The sequence below is a fragment of the Pseudochaenichthys georgianus genome, chromosome 9 (assembly GCF_902827115.2).
Source record: "Pseudochaenichthys georgianus chromosome 9, fPseGeo1.2, whole genome shotgun sequence".
Lineage (NCBI taxonomy): Eukaryota > Metazoa > Chordata > Actinopteri > Perciformes > Channichthyidae > Pseudochaenichthys > Pseudochaenichthys georgianus.
The window spans coordinates 22,670,825-22,685,123 of NC_047511.1; the positions used below are offsets into that span (position 1 = coordinate 22,670,825).

General features: G+C 40.8%; 1 protein-coding gene across 2 annotated transcripts; it reads right to left on the reverse strand.

Moving 5' to 3' along the window:
* Positions 1–850: 850 nt before the first annotated feature.
* Positions 851–5,270, reverse strand: LOC117452955 (uncharacterized). 2 transcript variants are annotated; one of them, XM_034091782.2, is made up of 2 exons: positions 4,955–5,270; positions 851–3,235 (listed from the first exon to the last, which is right to left on the reverse strand). In XM_034091782.2, exons 1-2 carry the CDS (start codon positions 4,957–4,959, stop codon positions 1,846–1,848), a joined length of 1,395 nt encoding a protein of 464 aa, XP_033947673.1. In that variant the 5' UTR covers positions 4,960–5,270; the 3' UTR covers positions 851–1,845. The 2 variants fall into 2 exon arrangements, with proteins under 2 accessions (XP_033947673.1, XP_033947674.1); XM_034091783.2 differs by lacking the exon at positions 4,955–5,270 and adding an exon at positions 4,766–4,943.
* Between the last annotated feature and the right edge of the window lie 9,029 nt (positions 5,271–14,299).

Here is a 14,299-nt window from a genome sequence, read left to right on the forward strand (position 1 = left end):
AAGTGAGAAGGGCCCTAGGATACTGGATGATTTCATATGACGTAAGACAATAGGGTCGCTAGGGGCGGGGCTTCATTTGACACATTTCTCAGCATCCTTCAACGCCTTCAACCCAGAGGAAAATCCCCATGCCTAAGTAAATACAACGGACATACACGTGGAGGCAAACGCACTGAAGGTGGAACACTACAGGTAAAAACACCTTTTTCATACACTGGTCCATTTGGGAATTTTGCTTCCTTAACATGTCTTCTTTCAAACTAGTGGATGGAAAATATTCAAGAATACATCTGAGGGTGTTTATTTTACTACACTTGGTATATTTGCGTTCTCACATTTCTTCTAAATTCACCAGAAACTAATTATTTTTGTTTAATTATAAAAAAAGAATAATTGTATCCATGAAGATTAAAAAAAAAATTACATTATCCTAATATGTGTAAGTTTCATGGGGATATCTATTGTTGAGTTGTACTGTTCCCCCTATAATTCACAATACATCTCTTTAATGGACGTTAATCGAAATTAGTTTTTGAGCCAGAAATTGTCATTTCTTTGCATTAAATATTCAAGTTTCCTTTCTTTTTTTTTCTAATGTAAAAAATGCCCCAAGAACATAGGGGTTCAAAGATTTCAAATGTTTTACATTAATGCCAAATCCTTTGGGTTAAAAAAAAAAAAAAGGTTTATGTTTAACTCGATGACACAAATAGCCAGAACAGGGAGCTTAGTGCATTTCTTCCTTTAATGAATACAGTTGATGACACCACCTGCTGGCCCTTGTAAACTTGAAAACTGTATCACTATATGAACCTGAAATCAACAGTTTCTATAAAATAGGAAGCAGTCATGACAGTAAAAAACAAAAACTTTATTTTAGTTAATACATCAGATCAAATACGTCGTAAATAATTAGTTGTATATTCTGATTATTGTGGCTTTCTGAAAGTAATACTACACTTTGTTATGAATATATTGTTTTACTACTCTTGCAACAAATAATGAATGAGAGATCTTGTAGAACTTCTGCAATCAGAAGCTACATAAGCACAATATGTGTATGTGTGTGTGTCTGTGTAGGGCAGTTTTTTTTCCCATTTAATGATGTTGGCATAAAGGGTGTTATGTCATGTACAACCATGTGAACCATTGACCAGATAGATACTCTGTTAAACTTACAATGTAAAAAAAAACTGTATCACATTTACATTCTTATTCTTCCCATGGTGCACTGCAAACTAATCCCCTCGGGCACTGACACTGGACAGGTGGCATAAATAAATTAAACAAGTCTGAGTCTACAGCAGCTCATGCTCTGTTAGGCCGTATTTAAGAACAGTGGTGCTTCTAGTTCAATGTCAGCCTGCTAACATGCTCACAATATTTACCATGTTCACCATCTCAGTTTAGGGTGGTACCATGATAAGTATGATTTATTATGAACATCTTTCAAAAACGTAATCCTCCACATATATCAGCACACATGATCATTTCAGTCTGGACAAACAAACAGCCGATTTCATTCAGAAATCTAAGCTGAATGGATGGTTGAGTTTGAAGTTGGGTTGGACGAAGTACTTATACATAGTCATTATGTCATTTACAGTAGATGACAGTTAGCAGGTAAACATTTGGAGAAACCAATGCAGGCAGTGAAAAAAAAAATGTTAGTACTCAAAAGGAAAGCTTAACTAAGAAATGAATAAATATGAGTATACTCTACTTTTAGAATACTTGCAAATCTTTCCAAATTGGAACTGAAACTGTTACCTATACTCTCTTCCAAGCCAGACTCTATACTCCAGAAAACTGAAGTTTCTACCAATATAACTGTTACTGAAGGCCTTAGTAGAGCAGCATATGCATGTTGCTATTGAGAAGCATCATTGTTGTACTGGTGACAACAGCTAAAAGCCCTTGCAAGCCCATCTCCAGTCGCTGCACCCCACCGGCTGTGGTGCTGGGCTTCTCCTTTTTCTTCAAGTACTTTTCAGAGTAGGCTATGTACAGCTCTACACACTTCCTGGCCTTCAGCTGCTCAATCAGTGCCGGGTAACCGATCTCCACAATGCTGAACGTATCATCATCATCATTATCATCATTAACATGTTTTCTGAGAACCTGTGCAGCTGGAGGCAGAGGATCGGCTCCTGACTCATTTAGAGGGTGCTGAGTTGAAGGTGCAGTGGTCAAGGGACTTTCTCCTGCAGTGCTGTTAGATTGTGTTGTGTTGCTGTCAATGCCAGAGTCTGGGGCCGCAGTAGTTGTGATATTTACAGAAGTAGTCTTGGTAGTTGCAATAGCAGTTGTAGTTGTTGTTGAGGTGGTAGCAGCTGGGTTGTTGTTTGTTTTTGGATTCCCCGCACGCAGAATGTCTGTTCTCTTCATGCAGGAGTCCATGTAGCTATCATAGGTTTCAGGAGGTTGGATGTATTTGTAGTCTCTGCTGTAGTCGTTGGCATCAGTGGACTTGGAACCATATTTCCTGTACATGTAGTTGTTGTAGTACTGCTCCTCCTGGGAGTTGTGGAAGTTGAAGGGGGGACGGGGGAACCTCCCTAGCCCGTAGCCCAGAGCCATCCCCACCATAGCCCCTCCAGCTGCTGCCACCACTGCACTGCGTCCAAACCCTCTGGACCTATCAGAGGGATACATGCCCATTGACTGAACTGAGTGGGAAAAGGGAGAACCGCCCCCACCACCATAGCCCCCATATCCAAAACTGCCACCATATTGTGGGCTTAGGACTTTGTTGTTTGGGTTATAGTTGATGTATCCACCTGGAGGACCACCGTAACCGCCATAACCACCACTGTGTGCTGGGTAACCTCCAGCTGGATAGCTCCCAGCTGGGTATCCTGGCTGCTGGGCGAAACCTCCTTGATTAGGGTAACCCCCTGGTCGCTGGGGGTAACCACCTTTATTAGGGTAGCCTCCTTGATTAGGGTAACCACCTTGATTGGGGTAACCCCCTGGTCGCCCTGGTTGCTGGGGGTAACCACCTTGATTAGGGTAGCCTCCTTGATTAGGGTAGCCTCCTTGATTAGGGTAGCCTCCTTGATTAGGGTAACCTCCTGGTCTGCTTGGTTGATTAGGTTGTTTCGGCTGGTTATTTGTTTTGGGGGTCTTCTTAAAAAGATTTATCTTACCAAGACTTACGGTTTTCTTGGCCAATGAAAAATGAATATGAACCAAAAAAAGGGACAGACACAACAGAGTCAGCCTCATCGTTGCACTGCAGACAGGTGCCAGGGAGAGAAACATAAATAGAGGAAGAGCAAATTAATTGGCAGCTTTTTTAACATTTTAAATTATTTCTACTGTACCGCTGAACACACAGCAAACGTTTTATCCAAATCGGAAAGATTACCGCAAAACATTGCAACTTTAAAGTTCAAGCAAAGACAATGTTTGTTTTCTGAGCGAAAGTTTGAAAAGCATTGGAGACCATATATTTACCTACCTAACCTAAGTTGTAATGCCGCCTATCACAGCTCACTGATATTTGTCACAAATTGTAACGCACTTACACATCACTGTACCCTGTATGCCAAGGCAGGTTTGCCATCACTTACTGTACGGAGGCTCAGTCACTGGTACACGTTTATTTATAAAGCTTTGTTGGGTAAACTCCGGTATTATATCTGCTCTCTGATAACACAGAGAGTTGCAAGCAGCTATTGTCTGAGATCGCATGATGTAGTATTGTTAGTTGTGCCAAGAGCAAGGACTGTCTTAGGTAAGACAGCTTTTATGTGCGCAGGAACAATCTTGGAACAATCTTCAGCAAGAATTGAAACTGAGCAATCTCATTCCTCTGCATGTTTTTAAAGCTAGGCTAAATGAAATGCTCGTTGATACTATGGGCACTTGTAAATGTCTATAACTATGTAAATGTATCCTGTAAATATAATGTATGATGTCCTTTATTGTTTTATGTTTCATGTGGAAAAAATATGCTGCAGGTCTCCCTTGAAAAAGAGATCTATGATCTCAATAGCCGCGTTCACACCGGAGTACTTTTCCCCTTTAGTTCCTTATGTTGCATTCACACCAAAAAGAGTACTTGGTGCCGGGAACTTTTACCCCGATTTTTAGTGCCTGCTAGAGAGGTGGTACTATCCTGGGGGGAAAAAGTGCACCAGTCCTGATTGGCTGGGCGAATTGCAAACCACGCCCCGTAAAACTCTGAAAAGTGAACCATTGTATTTGTGTCATTAGCATTATTAGCATTAGCCCCGCGCACCAACGGAGAGAGAATAACTTATGGCAACACAAAAAAAAACATGGGAGCGGTGGAGTGATGAGGAGGTGTCGGCGTTCTGGCGATTTACTCGGAAGGCTTCAGCTTCTACTGAAGCCAGTCCCCAACTCCGGGGACTTCGGGTGGCAATATATGCTGTGTGAAGTTGTCCTGGGGTAATAAGTTCCGGTGCACTAAGTACTGCAAAGTATGCGGTGTGAACGCGGCTAATGGGACCAATCTGATTAAATAAAGGTTTGAAATAAAATAAAATAAATAAACAACAGCCATGATGTTTTTGCAGCACTCAGCCATCCCACCTGTTTATGGTTTTACCCCCTTCGTTCAACATGAAGCTATGGGTCCAACATAGCAGCCAGGCTAAAAATAGCACTAACGGTTCAGACCTTTGGCTTACTGCAGGCAGACAAATGTTGCTCTTTACACGCCTGTTCCAAATGTCACAATTGGTTTTCACATGACTATCAGAGGAAATACAAAATAAAATATGCCAGTAGTTACCTGATGTATATTAGATAACATTAAAGTGACCGTGTAATGTCAGTCCACCGATGTTTCTCTCTTTAGATCCTGTAGCCCACTTCCCAAATATCACTTTTACCCCCGCCCCCCCAGCTCTATGGAAGCTCTGGTGCATTCACACCTAATAGTCCGTTTTCTGGTGCGCACCAGACGACAGTTTGTAAATACCTCATTCACAGCAACGGTGTTTCAGGGCCGGTTCGGAGCTGGAGCTTGAAAAGCACCAGGTTTTCCTCTTCACACCGCAGCGGAGCAGCCTCTTAGCTCCGGAATCCGGTTTGTTTCAAGCACCAACAAATTGTCCGGCCAGAGCTAAAGCACCACATACGTCACGCTTACGTCGAGGAGGGGGCAGAGACAGATCAACTCCTGAACAACAACAAAAAGCCTGCGTTTTATCCAGTTTGTACACAACGATGGAGAAACTTAACAAGAGTTTCAGAGTTTCTGCCATAGACTGTATAAGGTTTCTGCTCATGGTGAAGCAACGTGTCTGCGTGTTAAGGTGGAACCTGAGCATTCACGTTGATCACCTCTCATTATAAATCTATAAAACTATAAATATTAAACTTTACTTCACGTGTTCATTTGAGAACAGCTGTTACATACCTGGGTGAAGGTTACAGTTCATTTAAATGAAAGATACAACGTTACTCTACACTCATGGTTCAGTCCACCTTAAGAAATAAGACCGACCTCGGAAGCAGTTGTGTTTTAAAAAAACCTTTATTGACACGAGTACACTTTTTTATAAGAATATAACTAAACCACAGAAATGACTCCGGAAAAGCTGCAGATAGAGCCATAAGAAATTAATGCAACTGATTTCATCAGCGCGGTTTGGCTTTATGAAGCAGGCACGCAAACGGTTACGTCATGACGCAAACGATGACGCACCGACGCATTACCAGTCGGACTCTGGGCGGTGTGAAAAGAGCCAGAGCTAAACCGAAGAACTGGTTCTGAACCTGAAAAGCTCTAGCACGGAGCAACTCCGGTTGTTTCATTTTTCAGAAGGTTCGGTTTGCGTTCACACGGGCAAAACTCAAACGGACTATACATTTTAAACACAAGTCATGTGCACGGAAATGCTGTTCAACCATTGGTCAGACATTAAGGGGGTAAAAACGCAAATCCCGGCAATTTCTACCGAAGCCTCCGCCATGGAGCATCGGCACTTTCGGCAGGTTATTCTCATGCTGCTGTTAATCTGGAGATCAACAGACACTAGCGGCCCGCGCATATGATTATAATCAGACAACGTCCGTTAAAAAACATTATAACATAATGAGAGACGTTCTGCAGCAAGGAGGAGGTTTCACAGACGACAGGTGTTCTTACTTTTATGTAGCTGGAGAATTTTTACTTTACACAACACTGTTCAACACTCTGCTTCAATCTTTAACTAAACAACCGTGGATGTCTTGAAAGACTCTTTCGCTGAAGATTTTTGAAGACATCCGCGTTCTTGTGACACGTAAATACTATACGCTTCGTATGTTTTGATATTACTACTGATATTCTGTACACACTGTGAAGACCACTGAGACAAATGTAACATTTGTGATATTGGGCTATATAAATAAACATTGATTGATTGATTGATTGATTTTGGTGCGGACTGCATTCACACCAGCAATTAACCGCTCCAGAGTTCGCAAGCAAGCGTTCCGAGACCACCTATTTTAGCGGACCAGAGTCCGGTTGTTTAGTTCACTTAAGAGGTCTCGGACTGCATTCACACCGACCCAAATGAACCGCACCAAGCAGCTAAACGCACCAGGGTTCGATTCAACTGGACTATACAAGGCAGGTGTGAACGCACAGAGGCAAGTGAAAAGAAAATCTGGTGATCTATTCTAGGTTAGTCTAAACCTAACCTAAATTATATATTGTATTTATGAATTGATAACAGGTGAAAAAATTGTTAGGAAAATGATTTTTCTGTCAATAATTGTTTTAAATGTTTGATGCACCACTGCATTAGTTCATCTTTCATTTGTTATGAAAATTCAGCATTATTTTGTTGAAAAGTCTAATTTCTTTAAGTTTCTAATGTCATATGACTTTTTCGGATCCCAATTAATCATTATTACTACACTGGAAAAGAAGGACAAACTTACTTTTAGTGAACTTTAGTCCACCTTCTACAATAAAAATGAAAAATAAATATTACGAATCATGAATTAATCAAATTCCTTTTAATAGCTTCCACTTTGTGACTCATTTGATCCTAATCTATGACATGCATTATCACCACACTGGTCAAGTAGGCCACACTTATTTTTGTTGGATTTTAGGACCTATTTTATTGAATTTAAATTCAACAGTTACTTTATTGAAGTCTTAATTTATTTTCAATAGCTTAAATGTCAATGACCCAACCCAGATAGCAATTACCTTTGGGAATTACCTTTCCGCACGAAAGCACCTTTCCGCACGAAAGCCTTTAGATCCGTTTGTAGCTCACACACGTTTTTTGACTGTGGGCCAGATCCGCACCAGATAGAGCTTTCAGCCTAAACATTCCATTTGCAAGCAGTGAGTGCAGTATTTTTGCTGGTTTACAGATTTGGCCCAGATCCGTAATACGTATTTGAGCGCCAGAAATCATTGGAATGGAACAAATAAAAAATAATATGGGGGTGTAAGGTCTTCATATATTTTTTTTGATTATTGAATTGAAACATTAAATTAAAATAAAATATAACATTGAAAACTAAAAACGTAACACAAAAATAGTCTCCTACAGTAATGTGGCATTGTACGATTGAATTAAATATAAAACGATAGATTAATATGTTTTCATTACGCTAATGACCACTATCCATAATACAAGTAGCCTCTAGTGATGGGAATTCCCAACCCAGTCTCGTAAAAAAACGTGTAATAACTACGTTGGTCCACAACGTAGGACGTAGTATTTCTACAAAAACGCCTCTGAAATTGTAAAATGCCTACGTTTTTTTCCAATGGCTATGTCACGTGATCTTCACATTTCTCCCTGCAGAAAAAAAAAACATGGCCGACATTCGTTTTATTCTCGGTGGAAAATGCCTATTTTAAGGTTAGTTTGGCCATTAAAATGCGTTTTGATGTCATTTGATGCGAGAAATATGAGTTGTTATTTCAGATTATGTGTGCAGTGGATGTACATGATCTTTAGTTTGCTAGTTATTACGAAGATTACTTCAAGAAATTGTGTCTATACAACGTTTTCATTGTTACCAAGGTGGTTGCTAGGGACGCTGCTATCGATATTATTTCTGTTATGTTGGGTAAAATGGTGTTATCTTTATTGCTACCCCCTTCCCCGTCAATATATAGTGTTGGTCCACAGTGCAAACGTATTAGTTTAACAAAATACGCATCTAATATTGTGGCATAGTGTGGTGCCGAGAGATGGGAGTCGGAGGCGGGGTATCAAAGGTACAAGCTAGACTTTTATTTAGCATCTCAAAACACAGGAAGTCCGGCTCACTAAAATGTCCGTGCAGAACAATACCCTAACCCAGCGTTTCTCAAAGTGTGGGGCGCGCCTAAAAAATTATTTTAAAAAAAAATTACATTTTTTTTTCACATTTATTTATTATTTATACACTGGTGGAATATCAAAACAACGGACCGCCTGGGGTGCAAAACGTATCAATGAAAAGCGACCCTCTACCACACAAAACAACACCTGTAGATAACCCAATTTGTGTTCTTTGAAATTGAAAAGGATATTGCATTGTGTTTGTTACTTTCGTTGCAGTTGTATGTCTTAAGTGTAATTTGGCATGCTTTTATTTTGAAGGCAAGTTTACGCTGTTGACAGTTGTTGTTCAAATAAATGTTGAAAGAAAAAGTTAATCTGTTTACAGTTCTATTGTATATGGGTGTAGAAGAAGAAGAAGAAGAAGAAGAAGAAGAAGAAGAAGAAGAAGAAGAAGAAGAAGAAGAAGAAGAAGAAGAAGAAGAAGAAGAAGAAGAAGAAGAAGAAGAAGAAGCAGCACAGTGAAATGTGTTCTCTGCTTTTAACCCATCCTAGTACCAGGAGTCTAGTACTAGGAGCAGTGGGCAGCTCTTGTACAGCGCCCACGGAGCAATGGGAGTGAGGGGGGAAGGGGGATGTCTGGTGCCTTGCTCAAGGGCACCACGGCAGGAGGTGAACTGGGACCTCTCCAAGTAGAAGTCCACACTCCAAATAGGTCTGGTCGGGGACTTGAACCGGCAACCCTACGGCTCACAGTCCAAGCCCCTACTGACTGCCATAGATTTAGTCCCTAATTTTGCTCTCAAAATGGACCAGATTGATGCATTTAACTTCAACATTTAAAAAAAAATCTTCCCGGGGGAGCTTGCCCCCGGACCCCCCTAGAGGAGGTGAGGTCCACACCCCCTGTTAAATTGTCTCACCCACATTGAGGATGCTTCCTACGCCTATGTTTTATTCCATGTGTCAAGTCAGGCATATTGGGTCAAAATGTTATAGAGAGGCGAAGTCCCTCCTTTTCCGGGAGCCTCCATGGGACCCCGGAAGCGTAAAATTATACATTGAAGTCAATGGAGAGAGAAAGGTTATCTTTTGATCCCGTTTGAATTGTGCCACGAATGACACATATGATGTTTGTCAATTTAAAAGAATATTTTGCAAGTCAAAAAAATTAAAATGTGTCGTAAAACTGTGAAGTTACACATTTTTTTGTGTGAAACCGCTGAGTGAACTACAGGTCTCTCGTCTCGCACAATACGCGTTACCATCACAAAGATGGCCGTCACGTTAGCAAATTTCACCTGTTTCTTTCAGAATGAGAATAAAAGTATAAAACGAGGTCTGGACACGTTGAGAGCTGTACATACACGAAAGGGGAGTTAGTCGGTTCTGTAAGAGCAGCGGCACCGGCTTTACAAGATGTTGGTGAGTAATATGAGTGCAATGTGTAACGTTAATGTCAGCTAGCTAACATTAGCTAACAAGGTACACTAACGTGTTTTGTTTCAGTAACTAGTGTTCTCCTTTAGAACTTCGTGGTCTGTGTGTATGCTGTGGATAACATTAGTGTTCACAAGAACAAGGTAAACTCCCGTGTTTTGTTTTAGTTGCTCTTCAGATTGAAGCGGCCAGTTTTATATCGACTATACAGGATATTCTATACTGTATGTGTGATCTCCTTTTACATCTCGACGTGTCATTTGAGTTTATTTGCTGTGTGTAGATTCAAGGATTTTGGTGACATGAACATGACCATCGCGGAGGCAGTCCAGTTACCATCCTTCTGTCTCCGTGAGGAGGGTGGGTCATATATCACCCATACTGGCACCAGGTCCAAGGGCAGCTGCACATCACAGACCGGAGTCTCTGCTACTTTGTTGTGTGGACCACGAAGGAGGCGATCATCATCCTCATCCCCAAAGACCCTGCATGGCATGGAAATCTCCTCCTCCTGGAACAATTCTACACCCAGCATATGCTCCCTGTGTTGGCCAGTAGAGAGGAGGACATTTAAATAAACATACTCTTAACACCCTCAGACTCTGCGTTGTGTTCCGTATGTGCGATGGGTGTTATGCAGAGGGGAGGAAAACAGGACACAGCAGATTGGGATTGTGGTGGAGACGCTGAGCAGTTATTTAATTGTTGCATGTATTTATTATTATACTGCGTGCTTCTTAGTTATTCCATCTTTTGCTGTACATACATTGTATGCAACTCTATATTTACTTGTTATCTACCACACTTCCTTCTACATCATACACCATCATTATACATGATGGTGTATATAGGATATATATATTTGTATACATTACATATCTGTAAATTGTATAATTTAATTTTTCGTATTTGGGATTGTTGGAAACGTCTTTTTGATCTCTCTGTCTATAAACAGAAACTGAGTAAGATTGACAATAAAGTTGACTTTGAAAAATATATATATTCTTTATGAAAATAGTTGACTGTTGGAGAAATGAATCCAAATGAAACGTTGGACTGAACTACAACTACGCCTTTAAATCTCTACGGACTGTTCTTCAGTGGGATGGCAAGTTCCTATCTTTAAACATTTATTAGTTTTTTCTCAGAACAGATTTGATTGAAGTTAATTTAACTTTGCCGACCATGTAAGGTCATTATTAAAAAGGTACAATCAATTTGTTTAGGGTTGACTAAAATAATGATAAACATTTCATTTGGATAATTTACTGACAGAATAAGAAACTCAATAATGCTCTACTCACCTGTTCCTTTTTATAAAGTGAAACAGTTGAAACAATAGATTTTTAGTAAACTTAAAAACAACCTTCTCCAAAAGCTATCAAGGAATATACCGAATACTTATTTTAGAACTTTATTACATATTATTTGTATATAGTTTGAATGATCCATAATTGACAGAAGCTTGTGTTTACACTGACCTGTTACTCATATATTAATGTCTTTGTAACTTCTTTAAACCACTACCTCACTAATTTCTTTCATTCATCACGGTTCAGTAAACTAAGTGACACATGAACCAGTTTAATAATTATAATAACGTAGGATTGCAACTCTTTGAAACTGTAGGTGGCTCTTAAAAGAGCCGGTGTGCTGGTCTCAGGTCAGTCTAAGCCCTCTCTCCGCGGATGCAGCGGGCCAGCTGGATGTCCTTGGGCATGATGGCGACCCTCTTTGCTTGGTTCATCTTACTGGGGGCAGCTACATGGATGTCGGTGCAGTCCACAGTCATTGTGCAGTTGAAGGCAGAATTAATTTATTATTGACTCCGAATGAAGCACAACTTCATGTCATACAATACATTGACTTTATTTGTAATTGTGTGAAAACATATGAGCATAATGATTAGCAAGCAGGACCTGCAGGAACAGAGCACGGTGATGGATGGAGCTGGGAAGAGAGAAGAATAAAGAAAACAGATCAACTTCATTTTCGGATATTAAAAATTCAATTTCAAAACAAGTTGCCGCTCCTACAGTTTTCTAGTGTGTAAAGATGATTTCACTTGACCTATGCAAAATATCACACTCAATACATGTGTGTCTCTGGGGGGTGCATTGTGCCTTTGATGTATATAAATAATATACCATAACCAAATACTATTACGTACAGTGGAAATCAGGTTGCCAGAGCAGGTCAGTGTGCATGTTCCTCAGGGTCTCAGCAGTTACAGGTGAGGGAAAGGAAATAAAAGAGAAAAAGGTCAGTAACAACACTTTAAAGTAACACAACAGTAACACTTTAAAGTAACACAACAGTAACACTTTGAATAATTATCTCTTCTAATCATTTTCTCTCAGTAATCACTCAACTACTGTCTTTCCAACAAACAGATTGACTCACCCTTACTGTCATCACAATGAAACACGTCCAGAAGAATCTGTCATGCAAAGCTCCCTGCCTGCCTTCGACTCTCCCTGATTGCTTCCATAGCACCCGGTGGATGGCGCAGTATAGGCTACTCTTCAAATGTTTCACGAAATACTTACCATCTACTCTTACTCTTACTTCATGTAATAAAATAATAACTTCATGGTAAGGCTACTAAAAAATGACAAGGCTACGTAATGTAATGCTAACTAACGTGCTCGCTACTCGTCGCTACTAGCTAGGTAGCTAACTTGACTGTGTTCCATGCACAACATGTATATTACCTGATATGTCTGATCCGGCGACTCCTGGTCCTTTCATCAGACGGGAAGCGATAGAACGAGCAAGTGGTTTGATCACTTATGTGATTACAACCTGGTACAAAGCACACATGCATCTTGTAAAAGTGAATTTATTTTTAGCAATCTCTTATTTATTGGAGGGAATAAATCGGTTATGAGATCTTCTTCTTCTTCTTCGCTTTAATTACGAGTCGCAACCACTTGGAGAATTATCGCCTGTGACATCACTTACGCGAGCCAGAATGGGATTTAGGATTTGTAGTCTTTGTAGTCGCGTATTTTTCATAGTCTTATATTTCAACAGTTTTACGACAAAATGTGACTTTTTCGACATGGAACTTATTGTTTAAGATTGACAAACATCATATGTGTAGTTCGTGGCACAATTCAAACGGGATCAAAAGATACGTGTTCTCTCTCCATTGAATTCAATGTTAATTTTTCGCTTCCGGGGTCCCATGGGCCGGAAGTAGATGGGCGTGACTTCGCCTCTCTATTGCACAATGATCTGTTATAGGGATGCACGATAATTATCGGCCCGATATTAGGAATGATGACGTCATCCCGATAAACCCGATACCAGTATTAATAGCCCCGATAATATACAATATATTTTTTGGGTAAAAAAAAAGAAAAAATACTGCGGTGTGGGTGGATTGGGATGAGGGGCGCTTGTTTTTCACTCGGCTCCTCCCGTTTTGCCAGTACTGTGGTATTAGTGGTTTAGGAAGAGGGGAGTTCTTCACAAATCCAGCGCTCCCTAATACTTCGAACCTGATCAGTCACCTGAAACATCGCCATCGAAGCGTACGAAGACAATAATACAATACTGTGTGTGTGTGTGTGTGTGTGTGTGTGTGTGTGTGTGTGTGTGTGTGTGTGTGTGTGTGTGTGTGTGTGTGTGTGTGTGTGTGTGTGTGTGTGTGTGTGTGTGTGTGTGTGTGTGTGTGTGTGTGTGTGTGTGTGTGTGTGTGTGTGTGTGTGTGTGTGTGTGTTGGAGCTATGTGCACTGGCATATGCTCGAACCGGAGCTGCCTGGAAGCTGCAATCATGTTCATGTATCCGTGCTGACTTCTCCTACAATGTCCCGCTGTCTGCTTCCTGCATCAAGTCAAGTGCTCGGTGCAGTTGTGGCGAAATGTCGCTCCTCTGTTTTCATTTAAACAGCTCCTTATATCCGTTAGCGCAGCTAGCTAGCACCAGATGCTAACAACAACAATGCACGTAAGGTCTCTCTCGCTCGCTCGGGCCACACATACACACACCCTCCCGGTCCTCCAGATGGCCAGTCGGTGCCTGCCGGTGAGCGTGGAAGTGTGGTCTGCCACAAGCGGGCGGCAGGAGCGGGGATGTCAGCATCAGCTTGTAGATGGTATTTTAAACTCGATGCGCTCTGAAACTACGGGGCAGCCGAGGAAAAAAATGTATTAAAATAATTAGTGGCGTACATTTTTTTTATTATCGGTATCGGTCTTGAGAAGCAGGAAGTTATCGGTATCGGTTTCAAAAACCCAATATCGTGCATCCCTAATCTGTTAACATTAAAATCACTAAATATATGCTGTAACTATTTTGCTCTAGGCAACTCAAGGGCTCAGGTAATCAGATTACTATATGAATAATGGTCCAAAATAACATAAAATGCATAGGTTATTTGTTAAGTAACATACTTTCGTCGCCGGCCGGCCGATACATGTCGCGCATTAAGTGGGCCTGTCTGTCAATTAATTCCCGGGCCACTTTTCCCCCCCAGTCCGCCCCTGCTTCCATATAATGTGACTAAATTACTCCAAATGTTCGCCGAAATCTTTCGGGGAGTGTGAAATGTATCTTCCTACAGGTCTTTTTAAATTGTAGGTATCAGGA